This window comes from Vanessa tameamea, chromosome Z (genome assembly GCF_037043105.1).
Source record: "Vanessa tameamea isolate UH-Manoa-2023 chromosome Z, ilVanTame1 primary haplotype, whole genome shotgun sequence".
NCBI classification, from domain to species: domain Eukaryota; kingdom Metazoa; phylum Arthropoda; class Insecta; order Lepidoptera; family Nymphalidae; genus Vanessa; species Vanessa tameamea.
The window spans coordinates 2,795,238-2,814,364 of NC_087341.1; the positions used below are offsets into that span (position 1 = coordinate 2,795,238).

Here is a 19,127-nt window from a genome sequence, read left to right on the forward strand (position 1 = left end):
TATTATTTGTTTTATGCGTTGTTCGATATAGTTATTAATTTAGCGCGATAAAAAAAGTTATATATTTAAAATTAACAAACATATCATTATTTCAATTCGAAACGAGAACAGAACTTTAGACTGCTTTAAACTTTATAGACTAATGGAAATATAATATAAGCTATCCTCAAGAACCACTTCATAACGAAATTCTGACACATGTGCATTCCACCAACCCGCATTGGAGCAGCGTAGTGGAATATGCTCCAAACCTTCTCCTCAAAGAGAGAGGAGGCCTTAGCCCAGCAGTGGGAAATTTACAGGCTGCTAATGTATGTAATGTATGTAAAAAATACCTCCACACATTATATCATAATCCTCTCACCGGTCTTAATATGAAGAGGGAATCAAGATCTAGATCATTTCTCAGTTTAAAAAAGACTTTTTGTTTAATTAGCACAGTATTGATAAATTACATTTACGTATGTATACGAGACGTAAATATGATAACGCCAAGTTTCCGACTTCGCAATGTCAACAAATCCTTCTGGGACACTAATTTCTATAATAAACCCCGATTCATAGGTTAAAATTATTTGTTAAAAAACGTGGAACTAATACTTGTTATCTTTCATGTAGGATATATTATATGTATAATTGTATTATAAATTTTGGAAGTAGTAACTACTGAGTTACTGGCCGCTTTTTCTCGGTAGAATCTACATCAGTTATTCTTTTAATAGTGATTCACTTTAATACAAATATTTAATCGTGGTTGTAACTACAATTACGCCATGAAATATTGATTCGAATACAATGTCCGAGCTTAAAAATAAAACAAACGAACATTGTTTGAAACAGTCTGATATCCGAATAGCCTTTGGATGAATTTTACATTACAGATTGACAAATACTAGCTCCACTTTGCGGCTTAACGCGTGAAAGCGATGCGGGTTTATTATCCCAGCTCATATAAAACAAACAGCCACTTCATTCCACACAAGCGATTTTAGTATCAAATGCTAATTTACGGTAATCTTCTAACGTTTGTTAGATATTAGCTTTTACCAACTCTTAAAGATTTAATATGTATTTTCTGAAAGTATCAGACCTGAGTTTGGTTTTTATATAGGTTCTTATAAAATAAAATCACTCAATATACTGTCTGCACAATAAGTCACTGGTTGACATGGACAGTTCTCTAATTCTCTGTTATACTCTACTCTTAAAAATTAGCTTGGAAGACTCATGACCGCTACCAAACATGGAAGTCTATATATTTAGTTAGTACTGAGGAACGTATTGTATGAGGAATGCAAAAAAATATGAAGTATAGTTTATTGAATATATCACTAATTTTGAGGACGTAGCAGAACGTAGCGGAAATGGATGTGACGAAGTATAAAAATACATGCGAAGGTCCGCTTTTATGTAAATAATATCGAGATAAGCGCTACGTCGAGCTACGCAGCGCTACGACAATATCCTTTGTAGCGGATGATAGGTTAATTGAATTTGTTTCCACGGCAACATACTTGATCTTCGAAATTATATTGTGATAAAAAGTCATAAAGAATCGTACTGCTTAGTTTTATATCAATTACGACCACAAACTAAACAAACTTATGAAATTTACGTTGTACTTTTTATCAAGTAAATTCGTCAATTTACTTGATAAAAAGTGCATCATCGTCGTTCAATCTACGAAAATTTTAGATTATATTTTTAATAATAGAAATGCAATTTGAACATGCCGCTTATAGACTTTGGTACAATGAGTTAAATTCAGAATTTATTGGATAGTGAAGAGCTATTTCAACATTTACGTAGCTTGTAGATTAAAAGATAAGATATTATCTTTATAGTGATTTCAATTTTATTATTGGCTAAGCTTTAATTTACGCTTTTTAACTTATTGAATAAAAATTACATTATTGCTAACTAATAACGACGTAAAATAAAGTTTTCGTTATAAAATGAGTATTATTCAATATTGAAATGATGTATACTTATAAAATAACATGTCCTGCCTGACTGATTCATCATCGCCGAAACTATTAAAGTTAGGGCCATGAAATTTGGTGAATAGGATCGTTTTATTGAGTAGACACCCATTATGGAAGTAATTTTCAAAATTCTTAGTTGAAATGGGGGAGGTGGCTACTGATTAAAATTGAGTAGATACGAATAAGAACGTTTCTAGATATTCTAGCCTGAGGGGTAAAATACGCAACAATGTGATATAAACACAGGTCTGTAAATATATTTAACTTCCACGCAAACAAAGCTGCGGGCAACAGTTGGTCAAAATATATGGTTTTCAATAGCCGAATAAAATTTTACATATTAAACCAAACCTTATGGTGTTAGCGTATTATATACGTTGTAAAAAATGGAAGGGCCTTATAAACACAGGATTGGCGTACGTGATATTTCTTCCTATGAAGTACTTATTACCCTGACAGTTCAACGAACCTCCTCCTCGATCCTCGTTCGAAGCCATAGATACGATTATATATAAAACAGGCGTCCATCTAATTCAATTCTTTATTAATATAGAGCATGATTATTTTACAAGGTTATCCTATAAAAAAATATTATGAAAAATGTCTTCTCGGGAATCTTATATAAATATAATGGAAAAAAAAATCGTCTTTATATAACATATAAAAACGATTTCTTACTAAATATAGTATTTTTTTTAATTACAAAACTTACATATATCAATTTAGCTATGCTGAGGCTTCTTTGATATTTAAGTAAGTTTTTTTATAACATTTTCATGTACAACGTTAATTTGATAAAGTAAATTCGTTTTTCTACTTATAGTATCCAATAAAAAAAAGTATTTTTTTTTCATTATTCAGTAAAAAAAAAAAATATGTGAAATTACTTGAGTTTTCTTTTAAACAAATAAAATCAACCAATTTAATACTATTCACTAAACTTCACTAACCAAATAATCCTGTAGATAGTCCGCGTAGATCTTAAAAGAAAATCGGAAATTTTAATTTACGTAACTAAAAGTACTTTGTTTATATTGTGTGTATATGTCTAACCCGTATACTCTCGAAACCTCCTTCTGAAAGAGCAGAAGAGAAGAGCATGCCTCAGCCCATTGTATAAAATTCACATATATACTTTAATTTACTTTACAACAATTATATTCAAGTGAATTGGTAAAACAAATGCTTAAAGCAATTCACACTGAATTGCGTTAATGATTCGTTGATTCTTTGAAATGCAATAATTGAACAAGTATCGTAATTGTAGGCAGTCATCCCTTTGTTGATTGCAAATCACTATAAATAGCTTTTCGGTATTTTAACATTTCACACAGAAACGGTAACAATTAAAATTCAATACATTTATTTATCTTTTACTCAGACAATAACTGTCTATGTGTGCGAAAAGAGCCGAATTTCTTATTTTTCCAACCTTACTCGAGCAGCCGAATTGATAACTTCCTCCTTTCCTTTTTAAAGCCAACAACAAAGATACATGTGTTCGTATCAAACATAAATCAACACACGCAACTTCCAGCATTCCCTTTATTCTGTGGAACAAGACTGAAGACTAGGAAACGACTCCGCATGAATTGTGACTATACAAATGACACGCTGCAGACAAGATGAAAAATCACAAAGCCTTATAAATTACGAGTTCTACCTAAAATTGTCTCGTGCTATTGTCACGTTATTTCACACTCGTGTACGGTTTAAAAATTCAAATGTCTCCCTCGTTTGATCTCGATGCTACGGAATTAACTTAACGCGACCTAATCAAGGGTCTAACAATTTTTTTATGTAAATTTACTTAAATGGGACGCGAATTTCTTTTAAATTGTTCCGAGTTGAAAATATAACAAGTTTTTAACATATGACTCGTTAGCTGTATTAGTATTTTTTTTTTGCCTTTACTTATAAGATACTAATTGAATTGCGAGTTTGAATAAATGTTTAAAAATCTACTAGATTTTAACGCTCGGGATTTTAGATTAGATTTTTGTGTTATCTCTGATGTTGCTGTTGTAAAAATTTTATTGCATATATAATTTACAAGCAGTGAACCTAACTTTACAATAAAATAAAAATGAACGAAGGATATCTTGAGTTATAAACGATATCTTCTAGACAACCTTTAAGATGATTAGAATTAGAGAATTAATCAAGAAAGTAGATATAAAGAATTATACAAAGTCAAAGAAAATTTAAAATTATTTAAATGAACAATCATTCATCATCATCCTCAGTGATATTATTACATGAGTAAAACAAAATGTACGTACCTAAATCATAAATAACACATATATAGACTGTCTAGTGGTTCGTTATAAGTTCGATTCCGAGGTTTTGGGTTCAAATCCCATGTACAAGTATGGCCGATGAAATTTGTATACTCCACAAAGCACGTAAACCCGTTGGTCCTGCGCTTGAATTCTTCCCGATCGTCTCGGATTATGAGAGTGGGAAAGTACAAAGTGCATGCTCGCCCACACTTGTGGTCTTTGGTGCGGCTGGGCCTTGAGATTGGCCGACAAATTGGTCAGGACGACATCATCAAAGTGAATTGCATAAGCAGATATAAGCGCTTAATAAAATCAAATTTTTCGTAAGCAAATATCATTATTTTACAAAAAAATAATCTCGCATATTTTTTTATTCGAATAAGCTCTAATTTGATACAATATCAATAGAATAAAATGTATTTATTAAGATTAAAATTGACATAAAATATTTATATCAGTGTATCGGATTCATTAGCCATATAAAGATACTAACGATCCCGTGTCCGTTTGACTTAAAAAATATTAATCTTTTAATAGTCTCGACGATATCAATGAAATATTTTTTTGCAAGAATTAAATTTTCCAACGAGAACGAAGATAAATCAAGTATTTTAAAAAAATTAATTGTATGAAACAATGTAATAAATTTTCAATCACGAAAAATAAATGTTTAACACTATTGTTCGTTCACTTGTTAATTTGACTGACAAATTTAACAAGAGTTTTCGAATAGCAAACAAAAAAAATATATCATTTCCTTTTAACATTTTGTTTATAAAAAAAAAACTGTTTGGTTGTTTGCTTTAACAGTCAATTATAAACGTTTATGAAACTTTAAATTGGGTGTCGCTTAAGCGATATGAATATGCAGTGCGATATTGTTTCAAGTATACTGTTGAAGTTCATTTTACTTTGTATAATATTCGGTTGCAATAATTTGTTTACGGATTTCGACATCTCCAATGCGATATATCCCTTTTAATATTACGGTCACTTGTTGTCCGATCACACAATCAATTTCGTACTTAGAGTTATTAGTCATTGATTTCTTCTTGATCAAGAGGTCTTGGGTTTCAATCCCAAGATGGAATAAAAGTATATTTTCTGTCGTTGAGTTATTCCCAATAATGCTTAGAATCTCGTGTCTTGGTAAACAATCCAAAGTAGTTGGTCTACGTCTGATTTCTGTCGGTTCGTGTCGGATCGTTGTGATAACGATCTATAAAAGGGAGATACTTGGAAACAGTAAAATATAGATATTTGTCCGGTTTTCTGTAAAATCAAAGAACAATTTTAAATGAATAATAAAAAATAGTACGAATTTAATTTAATATTACTTTTTTCAGAAGCATCATCAAATTAATCAAAAAATTTACTCACCTAGAGATAAATAAAAGTTTGGATAAGTTTAAGAGGTAAGGCTGTGTTTATAAAGAATCAAACAGCATGTGTTGAGACACAAAACTCAGCTCACTGAGTTTCATGATTGTAAATAAATAGTGAAAATCATTAATAGTTTCATATGTTTTATAACATGTCCTCTCTAGGCAAATATTTTTTCTTTTATATTCACTTTAAGGTGGACAAAAATATTTTGACAAAAGCCATTAATCACAACAATCACTCGCAACATAACCGTTCACTCCTAGCATTCAAATTAGAATATGATATATCGAATTTCTTTATAGATATTGGCATCGAATGACATGAGTAGCCAGCTTGTTACCTTTATAACCCAATGAAATATTATTAATTCCTGATAGAAACAAATAAATATAGATCCACAAAAACAACCTTTCCCTATGAATAAAAGTAAGCTTTAATCCAGAATTGGGATACAGTTTTGAGCACATTTGTTTTTCACTATATAGAAGATCTCTTATAGAAGTTAGTAAGCATCATTTAATGATGATTGTCGAACGTAACAAAACATCTCGCGTGGAAGTTGCTTAAGCCGTAAACTGATCCGTTTTAGAAACATTATAACGTAACATAGCAAGACCATAAAGATCTGGTTTATTAGAGTTACAATTTTCCATAATTCTGTATACTTTTGAGACGTGGAGTGTGCGGAAAAATTAAAAGACGATAATAAAATCCCTTAAAATGGTGAAGTATGGAATAATATGTACATAATTCCTATAATATCCAGGATATTCAAGTCAACACAAGTCTAGGCATGTGATCGTAAAAGTGAGAATTTTAGTTATATGTTCGAATATATAATATATATGAATATCCCTACGACTATGTGCTAGCCTCTTTAAGTAGGTACCACCTACTCATCACATATTTTACTGGCAAAAAGCGAATATCTGCTTAGCCATACGACAGACTATCCCTACTAATATGCCTTCTGCTCAATTTTATTTTTTGACGAGTGAAATGTTATTAAGTCCTGATGGTCTAACTGACTGAATATCGCATAATATAAGCGATCATTATTAGAATTGGGAAAAGACCGATGAGAATAAGAGGTACACTAAGAAAGTATTCATCAAAATTGTTTTAATGGAAACGTTTCTTTCATTAACTTCATCCAATTGATTCGCTACAAATATTTATGATCATATACGTATTTATTTTTTGACAAGTCAAAATATGTCTTGAAAAATTCTCTTACATATCGTGGCCACGACAAGCCACGACGTGAAGTATTATACGGGTTCCACCTCATGCTTCTCTGCACAAGCACTTATCCACAAATATTACTTCAAACATCGACTGTACAAGTAGATACAAGTGGGATTATATTATTTTTAATAAGCATTTGCATTTAAATTCTATGACTTAAAATAATTAATTGTTTTCCAAAGCAAAACATAACATTAAATTAAAGTCAATGAAAAAACAACATTCGGCATAACTTTTAAAAAAAATGACATAAATTTTGTAATAAGATAAAGAATATAACTAAATACATTATATATATATAAAAAAGACGAATAAGCACAAACCACACATACAATAATTTTATGTTGTAAGAATTTATAAAAATCATCTAATTTTCACCGCTTAAATGTCTTTTAAGATTATTCAAATGATAACAGTGAAAAGCGATTATGTATTTATATGATAAAATACCGATTCGTTCAGAAACATAAATAAATTAAATGTCAATACGTACAATATCGTGTTAGTATATTGTTCGGTTCACGTATCATAATTTGTTATGCCCTTTAGCGTACACAAGACGTCAGTGATCGGTGTAATGGATTTCAGTGGACGTAAAGCACTCAAGTCTTAATACAAGCGGCTTTATTCTAAATGATACGCATTACTCATAACCTTTCGTAAAGGCTATTATTTTTTTAATGGAAATTTTATCGTAATATTCTTCTACTTTTAGTACATTTGATGACATCAATAGAACTAAATTAAATTTAAATTAAAAACTTAAATAAAGTAATGTATAGTATTTTTTTATTTAGTTATATATATTTATGCTTAAATTACGAACTTAAACGAGTATGTTTGTTTATTTAAAGCGCGAATCTCAGACATACAAACAGGATTGAAAAAAGAAACCTCTTTTGCTTTTGACAGCCTGCGGTTGAAGCACTTAACACTTTTTATTGATTTTTTATGCAATTATATTGATCATTATAAAATTACGTATCTGCTTTAAGTTATGGCGTTTATATTAATAATATATTCAGCACTAACATGCCCATGACGTCATTTCGCAACAGAATGTATAAATTATTATTTAATGACATGCATGACGTTATACAATATTATACAAAAAAAAATCTTGTCATAAATGGGTTCTTCTGTTGTATATCAAACGTAGAATTCACACCGCAACGATTAACTCTATATATTAAATCACAAGATGTAAAATACAGAACTCTACTATCAAAATTAACGCCTGTCACTAAAACGTTCTATAAACTAGAATTACACTTTGAGACGTCAAATGTGACAGTGGTGACCACGTGACGTTACGGTGTCAGCCTGCGTGCGACTGCATAATATATAATGCATCTAAGACGCGATAATTAATAGAGCGATCCATTATCCTTACCCGCGGTGTCCAGTTAATGAGACACACCACATACCATAGTTAGTACGCGTCGGCTTATTAGGTTCCCTACTTAAATAACACTTACCTATTCTGTATGAAGGCCTTAACGAGGAATACAATATATCGTATTTGATATAATAATAATCATAGAATAATATATTTGGCGTGTAATTCACTACGCGTAGTACGAATAAAAAATGGCTTCCGATACCTATTAATATTATAATTGCGAAAGTAACTTTAAAAAGTGAAGTGGTTCTATTTTTTTAAAATTAGGTCATTGACATTTGACATTCGAATAATAGTCGTATTTAATACATGGAGACTTTCTCCACCTATCGAGGCTACCTACCTTTAGGCTAAACAAAAATTAATATTAAATTAAGATTATGTATACTAAAATTATAAATGCGAAAGTTACTCTGTCTGTTACCTTACGCTTGAACCGCTGAACCGCCTTAGATGAAATTAGGGTTGGAGTTTGAATCTCTGAGAAAGAATCATAGGCTGATTTTTTAATACATTCCTCAAGGCGGTACATGATGCTGGACATTTGTGACCTATAAAGTTTTATAAATTTAGTTTATTATAACTATAAATATCAAAATTGTTTTTGTAGCTCGTGAACTACATTGTGTCGTGGGTGTTTTTTAAATTAAATATATTAAACGTTATATTCTCTTAAAACGACATAAAAGCATACGCACCTGAATCTTGTCTGTCTGTTCACTAATAAGCTTATCTTATTAAATATACAACATAAATAAAATCGTTTATAATATGTATAATATTTTATTATTTCCAGTTGAAACTACTTTTAACCGACAAAATACATTAAGTGAGTTTAAATAAAATTTATTTTATTTCTGTAAGAGTGTTATCAGATTGTATGCAGATTATCTAAATGTACAGGCCATATGATCTCGAGAACAGAACTGCAATACGGTAATATCAATCAATAATACTATCAATTACTTTAAATGAATATAATCCAAAACAAAAACCAACTAAAACGGAAATTTTTCTATGGCTCAGAAATAGTATAAGTGAAACTTCGCGCCAAAATGTTTACCCAAACCTCTATGTCAGGCGACAGTGCGCTTTTTTTTTTTTAATGTCTACGCTACAAGGTATTGATGGATTCGGTGGTAAAAATATATATACAACCTCCGTCGTTATTAGAATGAATACTTAAAAAACACACATATTCTAATTTCTATTGTATAAATTATAATCTAAATCTTATTGTACAGTATTGCTTGGATCTTATGTACTTAATATTTATATCTGAATAATTGTATGAAGTATTATGGAGAGTGGGGTGTCCCGGCTGATAATTTAGTTTGTCCCAAAATCCATATATAGCAAGAGAACATGTCTAAACGAAATATATATAAATGTATATGTATACATTTTGTTAAGAAGGAAAATTTTACGATGTTTTTGTGCAATATACTTTATATGAACTACCACACTAATAATATAATATATTAGATACTATGTTCCGGTTAAAATGTTGAGCCAGTTCGTGTAACAACGGGAGTTAGAATAGAAGTTGATAATATCAAACTAAATTAAGCCGTTCTAATTAAAACCACTCCTAGCTAAACATACATTTTAAACTAGCAAGGTAAACTTGAATGAAATTAAGCCCCGTTATAGTTGAACGCTTCTCAATTAATACTCGTACAATTAAAGTGATAAAATGTACATTTTTTTTTTCACTTTTTATGAGTAAATTATACATTACTCAGCTGAAAATTTTCATCAGCCCACCTCAAATGCAATAAAGACATAATTTCACTTGTACTTAAATCATCGCTAGGATTAATTAAATTCATAAGCACCCTCGTTAAGGCGTAAAGATGGGGGTGTCGGTGGGATAGCGCCCTAAAGTTAAATGGAACGTAACCGCACGAGGTCCCCGCCTCAATAGTGCGCCGATACGGTTACAGGCACAGAACAATTTATTTCAGAAATATCATTGTCATATACTTGAACCGATAAACAATATAGAAAAAATGGTCTACTTGCACAATCAAGTATTTAATTTCGATTTGGCGGTCAATAGATACACGATGTCTCTTTAAGAGATATTTGTTATTACAACATATATTAATTGAATGAGAGAAAATATGACATTTATATGTATGTTCAATTTGATCAAACTTTTTACTATAAATATAATAAAACATTTGATCAAAGTTTTGGTTATAACATTACAGCATTAGAACCTTTAAAATTTTCCAATGCTGGGCTAAGGCCTCCTCTCCCTTTGAGGAGGAATTTTGTGGATACAAATGTGGCAGTAACCAACCCGCATTGGAGCGGCGTGGTGGATACAAATGTGACAGAATTTCGTTGAAATCAGACACAAGCAGGTTTAACTTTACACACTTAGAGATGAATTATAAACACAAATTAAGCACATGAAAATTCAGTGATGCTTGCCTGAATTTGAACCCACAATCATCGATTAAGATGTACGCGTTCTAACTACTGGGCCATCTCGTATCATCATGTTGGTTAAGTGATTATATAATATTTATTTAGTGTCATTTTTGAAAATAGAATAACAAATGAAATTTATGTTAATTCAAACATAAATTTCATTTGTTACAAATTACAAATTCTCTTTTATTGATTTTTGCTCTGCGGCTTATAAATGAGTTTTAATACTATAATAACACAAGACTTATAATTTTGACATATTTTGCCTACACCCAAGACTGTAAAAGTGTCTATACGACAGCAGTTCAAGGAGACAAGTGTGCACGGGTTCATACTAGTTCGGAGATCAGGAATGTATTAATAAGATATTACTGACATTATATTTTTATCGTTGAGTTTAAAAGCGAAGCAACTATCATTTGTTTATCAAATATACAATTATAATACCCTCCAAATCTGCATTAAATACAATTCAATCAAATAATATAGATATACGACAAAGATATTACTAAAAAAAATAAAATAATAATAAATTAATAATGAATGAATTCAGTGACAATACTTTACTTTACTTTACTTCACTCAACAACTTTTAGGACTTATCGTATTTTAACACTCATTTTTATCAAAATATATCATCAATATCACTATCACGATATCATATAAATATTATATGATATATATATTTACTTTAATAGATACAGTGATTCAAGAGGAATATTTATGTGTATAATTTACGTGTATAATACAGTAGAGAAACACTGATAATTACAGTGATAACCTTAGAGATTTCTGATGTGATATAGTAAATAAACACTTTTTTTGCCAAAACAGATCAAATAGTGACAAACAGACGGATCAAAATAATATAATACAGTATTGTATATTAAAAAGGTCTATAAGATATTCCGCAATAATATATGTCTATCTCTTAGGGATACCCCATAATAACCATTTTTATCCTTTACATTTTACGAGAAATAATGGCTTATATACGAAGCGATTTTAAGCAATACAACATTAATCCTTATCCAATTACGTAGCTTAAGTACATTGTGCTTTTAATGTAGTTCGAAATGCCCCTTGTAATTTAAATGAATATTATAGAAGATATTGCAGATTTAAAATGCAGGAATAGCGGTTTGTATTGTTAATAACGAAAAATCCATGAATGTTATATATTAAGACATTCTGTAGTATATTTAGTATCAGAATTGTACAGAAACCGTGCGAATAAATAAATACAATCGATTACGTACTAGTGTCATGTAAAATCATATTACGATTCATTCTTAAAGGACCTATCGTAAAAGCTTTTGAAAGATGAATACTATGTTTATCTGTCTTTATTACGTCATCGCTTTCGACTTACCGAAGTGTTTTTTATAATAGATTTTAGATAAAACGTGAATCGATATGTTGATACTTCTATGACATCCTTTATTCTATGGGCACTTTGTGATCATCATGTATATATTACGTGTTTGTTCCATTATAACCTTTATAATAAGGGAAATAAGATCTATGTAGTGTAAGGATCTTAAGGGTTCGACTCAAGCCACGTATGACAACCCTTTTTGCCTAGCAAGGTTTTTTTCATTTAAAAGGTGCTTCTTGCTTTGATAGGCTACTACGTGTTCATTATACAGGCTGCTCAAATTACTTGATTGATTATTTATTACAATATATACTGTTTATTTAAAAATAATATATTTTATGAATATTTTCGCAAAGTCAATACGATAAATTTCCGGTGTTCGATTCTGTAAAAGATTATGTAATCTATACAATATGGTAAAAAAAATCTTGGATTCGTTGATTTTAATACAGGAAATTATTTAACTAGCAGAATATCCCAAAAATAAAGTTACATGTGTCTAACTTAAAAAATGACGGTCTTCTATACAAACCACCCCCTTAGGGGTACAATTTCCAGAAACGCTTAAATACTTATCTACTTATTTTTAATGAGTATCCCAAATATATATAATTTCATGTTTATAACTTCAAAATTGAAAGGACTTCCATACAAACTTTCAATCCCTATTTCACCCCCTTATGGGTAAAATTTCCGTAATTCCTTCCTTAGTGGGTGTCTACTCAATAAAACGATCCCACTCATCAAATTTCATGACCCTAACTTTAATAGTTTACGCTCGGCGATTATGAATCAGTCAGTCAGGACATGTTTTTTTATAAGTTTAGATAATTGATGAAAAAGAGTACCTCTTCTTGACAGAATCGACATTTGAACCAGTGGCAATTTTAAATTTAATTTAAAAATGCTTGACTAAGGTATTATTTTAAAGCATATTGAAAATGTACCCTATTTAATTTGCATAGTTTTTGTTTTAATATAGTTCACAATTAAATAATACAAAAATGTTACATGTTTCAATAACGTGTAATAATTTTGTTGAATAATGTTTTATACTTTTAACCATCAACAAAGTGTTTACCCTAAAAAAATTAACAGATTATTTTTCTTTTTACAGGACAACGGAATACGAAACATGATGAGGTGCACGAAGTGTCTCTAGGTGAGTGTCGCTAGTAAGCAGCCTAGTACTTAATGGAAAAATTTTAATTGACAGTATTGAAATATTATCAATATACTGAAAATGACTGACTATTGGTTAGCTAATAGGGAAACAGAAACAGGGAAACAGAAACAGAAAACCAAAAGATAATATATTTTTTTTTTAAATATTTTTACTATATGACTGTGTAGGAATATATAGTCTCTTAAATGGTCAACTGCTGTTAGAATTAATTCAACCATACAACAGCGCCAGCGGTTGTGAATACAGAATTTCATTCGACTTATTCCCTGACACAAAACATAGCTTGTTTTAAATTTATTACAAATAATTACGCCAACTCTACCTTGACTCTGAAACTTTGAATACAACGAAATATTGTAACACAGTTCTGAAATATTCGTACATAGAGTTGATAGTTTTGTTAACGAGACCCAAACGTGTCGTGGGTACATACTTTTGCTGCAACGCTTACACTTGTATTTCATTTTAACCCGAAAAGCGGAACAAAGTCAAATTATTTTAATAACATTTGAGCTTTTTAATATTCCTTAACTACTATACTGAAAGTTGTTCCATTGGTCAGTTTTTAAGGCTGCAGCAAGGTTTTGGGTTTCAATTCTGGACCGGGTATAAGGCTATTGAGGTTTTCGACAGGAAATCAAATTTATTACCAAATCAAAGTCTGAGAGTTGTGTGTTTACAGTTCTATGCCTCAGAAAGCATGATAAGCAATTTAATCTGAACCAGAAATCGTACTGTTTGGGATTCCGTCCAATCGAATTAATAGAGTGAGGGCATTCAGTGTGTACTTTTGTTATTGTGCACACTGGTACACTTTAATATGGTAATGATATTTCTTGAGAATATTTTAACCGAAATTTGTCAGGAGAACATCGACACCATTATCATTGACTGTGGTTTCTGCCCTTTTACTTATACTTATCTTTTTCGTACACATGATTAATTGACGTTTGTTACGGGTACGTTGATTTGAGCCATGATGTTATATAGCCTTCCTTAATAAACAGACTATCTGACAGGAAACAATATTTTCAAATCAATCAAAATATACTTCTAGGCTAACAAGTAGGCTAATTTCGCAATATTTTATTAAGTTCGAAATAACCACTAGAGAGGTTTAATGTTGTTAGAAAATGTTATTTTCTCTGAAGACGCGTGTTGCATTGTTGTATTTTATTTGTAGTATTATTGATGATATTTTAATGTGCCTGAATGGTTTTATTGACAGACAGCATTAAAATCTAAATTTTTATTGTATTGTTTTGTTCTATTTGCATTTTGGATGAAGAATTCTTCATTGATCCAGAATGGATCATTTTTAAATGGACTTCCTTGGCTGAATTCATTTAAATTCAATTAGTCTTCATGGAATTCTGAATTCCTCAGCTAATCTCGATGGTCTTTGTCTAGTTTCTCCGAAATCGAGTCATCTCTATTATGGATAGCCATTTTGATATTTTAATCCAATCGTCTTTACGAGTTTCCCCAATTTTGAGAATTTAATTCTACGAACCTTAACAGGTTATAACTTAACTAAATAATATGAAACAGTTTTACTGTAATAAATTATATAAAACAGTACTAATGATACCATGTTTTTTATTTGATAATTATACTGAGACGTGTATAATTACTACAAGTAATGGTACCAGCATTAGAGACCTTATTTGAATTCTTTCCACAAGAGGGACAGCTTTAGCGAGCAAGACATTATGCAAAAACTCAGATTACGTGCGTATCATTAACGCTTAAGTCACTAAATACTTTTAGCCTAATCGTGTAGGCGTTTAAGTCTTAACATAACTGTTTCGATATCATTGATCTTGATCGTAATATGTATACAGTCGATAGAGGTTAATTTCGTTTGATTTTCGCATAGCCCGAGGCAACGAGAGGTCCTAAGCTTTAGTATTATCCTCGACGCTTGATGTATACCGATCTTGTACTCACTAATGGAAACAATGGTTTGATAACTATTAAACTGAAATTAATACACTTATTATATTATATATATTGAACAAGGAATATTTATTTGTTTAAAATCCTATTATGAATGATAAAAAATATATTTGAATACCATTAAATGAATAGTTGATAGTGCAGTGCCAATTGCACGTCGCACTCGGACAAATTTCATGGGATGATCATTAGAAAAACTATTAATTTTTTTTTATGCGACCATTTAAAGACTATTCATTTTTGTTGCCCAATTATTTGCTTGTCCTTTTTATCACTGGATTAAATACACGAGCTTCCGCCCTTACTTTTGTTTTATCGTATAAAGGTGAATTAATAAAAAATAATTAGGTTTGTTTGATGTATGCAACATCGAAACAATGAAGCTTTTAACGGATCGTGTGGACTAAATTAAATATTGGCTCTCCCGTTCCATTAAATTATTAAGTATCAGTTTCATTATATTATCCGATTGATCTGTAATGTATTTCAAAAAGGTTTCGTTCGCAAGGATATATTAACCTTAAAATAACCACTGGTTAATTTTTTTTTAGTTTATGCAAGCTTTTTTAAAAGCAATTTTAGTTTATCCGCAGACGCGCGTGGTGTTTTTGTATCTTATTTGTAATTTTATTTTTATGCCGGCATATTTTTATTGCAAGAAAAAAAAACAGTCTAGTTTTTGTATTAGATCCACTAGACAACGATATAAAATAAATATAGACTCACACTAAATTAAATAAAGTTATCTGATTAATATGAAATGTATTTCAGAAGTACGTCAGACTTAAAAAATGTCATGTCGAAATACCGTTTTGGTGTAGCACTTAATACACGTCGAACAGTGTACGGACGTATAGAAGGCAACAATTAACCGATACAACTCACACGTTACCCGATGTTCCTTGATGGTACTATGTCGGAAACAGGCTCGTGCCAATAACGACCGAACAAAGTTTCAACTCAATCGAATAAGCGATAAACGAATGCATAAAATACGAACTAAAAATGGTAATAATAAAAGGTAAATTCTCTACTGAATAACACACCATTTCAAATAGCTAATAGGCCAGTCAATAAAGCCCGTGAAGGTCAAATAATTAGTATCATTATGATTTTTTGATATGTGGTTTGGGACGTTAAAATAATAACAAATTAAAATTTTCAACCCTCTGGGGTGAACGTTAGGGGGTTGAGAGGGTGAAAAGCGTTTTTGCTTATAACTTTGTGCTTACAATTTTTTTCATAAAGTTTTAAGCAAAAATGCTTTATTGACTGGCCTATAAACGTACAACAATAAATTGTGTCAAATTGTCATTACTTGAGGCCCAAGGTGCACAATATTCACTATATATCTAATTAATATTATATATAAAAATCTATATTTAACCTATTAAGGTTAAATATAGATTTTTGTGATTATTTACAAAAGTACAACGATAATGTTGATGTAAACTTATATAGTAATATCAATAAATGAAATGCTTTACTCGATGATCACTAACACCTAAACTGCGACATCTTGGGTGGTAATTTCATATTTGTAAAAAACTTGAATAAACATTAATAGCATACACAATATTAGTAATAAAAAATAAAACCAACGTCGAAAATAACAGATTTCAAACGGATTAAATAATACTTAGTAATGTTGTGTTCATTTTCAAATGATCAGTGAGCCAGTGGAACTACAGCGACAACGTATATAACATCCAAAGTTGGTGGCTCATTGCTGATGTAAAGGATAACATTTCTTACGGCATCAATTTATACAGATATTGATGTCCACTTACTATGATGTAGCTTTCGATCTTATATTAAAAAATATTATAACTCAAAAATTACTTAGTATCTAATATAAAATAAATCACTAAAACTGATTTGCCAGTACATTAAAACACTTAACGTAACATATTTTATTCGAGTAAGCTCTTGGCAGCATCTTTTTGTAAAAATGAAAATATGAATCTTCAACTGGCATAAGACTTAGGATTAAAAGTTGAGCATTCACCTAAATAAAATATTGAAGTCAACTTTAAACATTAAACTCAATAAATATCAACGCCACGCCTTTGAATAATATGTCTTATTTCTTTTAAAATAAGTTTTAATTTAAAAAAAAATAACAGTGAAGTAAGCTCTTGTAAACGTCCCACTGTTGGACTAAGGCCTTCACGTCTATTGATTGATATCGATGCTTTGATATACATGTGGCAGAATTTCAAACCACAGATTTCCTCGCGATCTTTTAATTTGAACAGGTTTCAGATTCAGGTTCAGGTTTGAACCTGTATCCTTTGGCTTGTATTTACAAATTCCTTATAATAAGAATCATTTAAATTTAACCTTCACAAATCGTAAGAAAAATATTTGCCGCGCTTACGCTTGCGTTCTGTGACAAAGTTTATTTTTATATGAACAAAGTTTTGTCGTAAAATCCGATTGAGATGTTGCAAGCATTTATAAAACGAATCGTAATCAATAGTGTTAACCACAAAAACCATCTTTGCTCCTAATTAATTCGTGTTTATATTAACATGGATCCTCTGCGTTTATTTAAAATCGTTAATTACTTTTGATCATTACGTGTGCAATACATGTAAATTACAAAACTCAATTATCGTGACATTGGCTTGTTATTCCGACATCTGGATAATGCAGTAACACAATTTTAATATACATTATTAAATATACAATCCTTGCCTTCTTATAGTTTTAGTATGGATTTGTCGTTCCATACACATTCATAAATATGATACATTTATATTTGTATATATTAAAATAACGATATACAAATGACGATAGCTTTTAAGTATTTCACTGTTATTTGTAACGTTACGCTGATTAATCTCACATCGATTGTATGGAACTATGATGAACTTCACATATTTCTAAACGAAGTGTAAATATAATCGAAATAGATTTTCTTTTAATGTTTATAAATTATAATAATAAAAATTACAAATTTAAACAATTGTAAGAATCAAAAGTCATCTTAAATACTAGGGATCTGACAGACTGATCAAAGAGGACGCCGATACGATATATTTATACGTATTCTAAAAAAAACCTAAAGTCACTAGTTAATCTAACTTATAGAAAAAAGGGAAAAAAAAAAACAAAAATACTCTGCATTAAAATGTATGGTATAGATATTTCGATAATAAAACCATAAAATCAATTACATGAAGTTAAACGGGCGGCCATGTTTGAGGTTTACGGATGCGTTCAGTAAGTGTATTCTAAATAACAATTTCGTAATTTCAATGGAAATTTATCCACAATAAATTAATAATGAAACCGTCTTTGTTGAGTCATTTATTCTACCCGAGCGAGGACGTGTATCTAGTACTAGTGGGTAGGACGCGAAACTTCGCGTCTATTTAACAGATTTTTCTTCAATCGAATCGAAAAAAATCGAAAAATCTGCTGACGTTATTAATATATAAAGATAATATATTATAACAATATTCAAAAAAATCTCGCGTTATTTTAATGAATTCTAAAGCTTACATTTTACTTTAACGTAATTGAAATAAAAAAAAACATTACCAAGAGAAACAACCTATTATTAATTATACTGAATTAAATATTTCATAAATGTAACTATTCTGTATGTTGTGTAGCAGAGCAAACCTTTTTAAAACAGGAATAGTTTGTTATTTGATAAATCACAATATTCATATAAAAAAAATATGTTTTTATATTTCATTTAACATAAGTTTAAATCTCATATATATATATATATATATATATTTCAAAAAACATATATTTTATTTGTGTCTTGTTTGAAACAAGCTTTCGCGGTTTCATTAAAAGTTTCAAACTAAATACAGGTTAGACTTTACAACTGTCTCTATGC

The 19,127-nt window shown here is 30.1% G+C and overlaps 1 protein-coding gene across 1 annotated transcript in view; it reads left to right on the top strand.

The window, feature by feature from the left end:
• The window catches only part of LOC113403864 (glutamate receptor 1-like), a 229,725-nt gene that overhangs the window by 69,198 nt on the left and 141,400 nt on the right, over positions 1–19,127 (top strand). Inside the window, exon 2 of the mRNA XM_026644486.2 lies at positions 13,241–13,285. Coding sequence (XP_026500271.1) covers positions 13,241–13,285 — 45 coding nt within the window. The remainder of the gene's footprint in view (positions 1–13,240; positions 13,286–19,127) is intronic.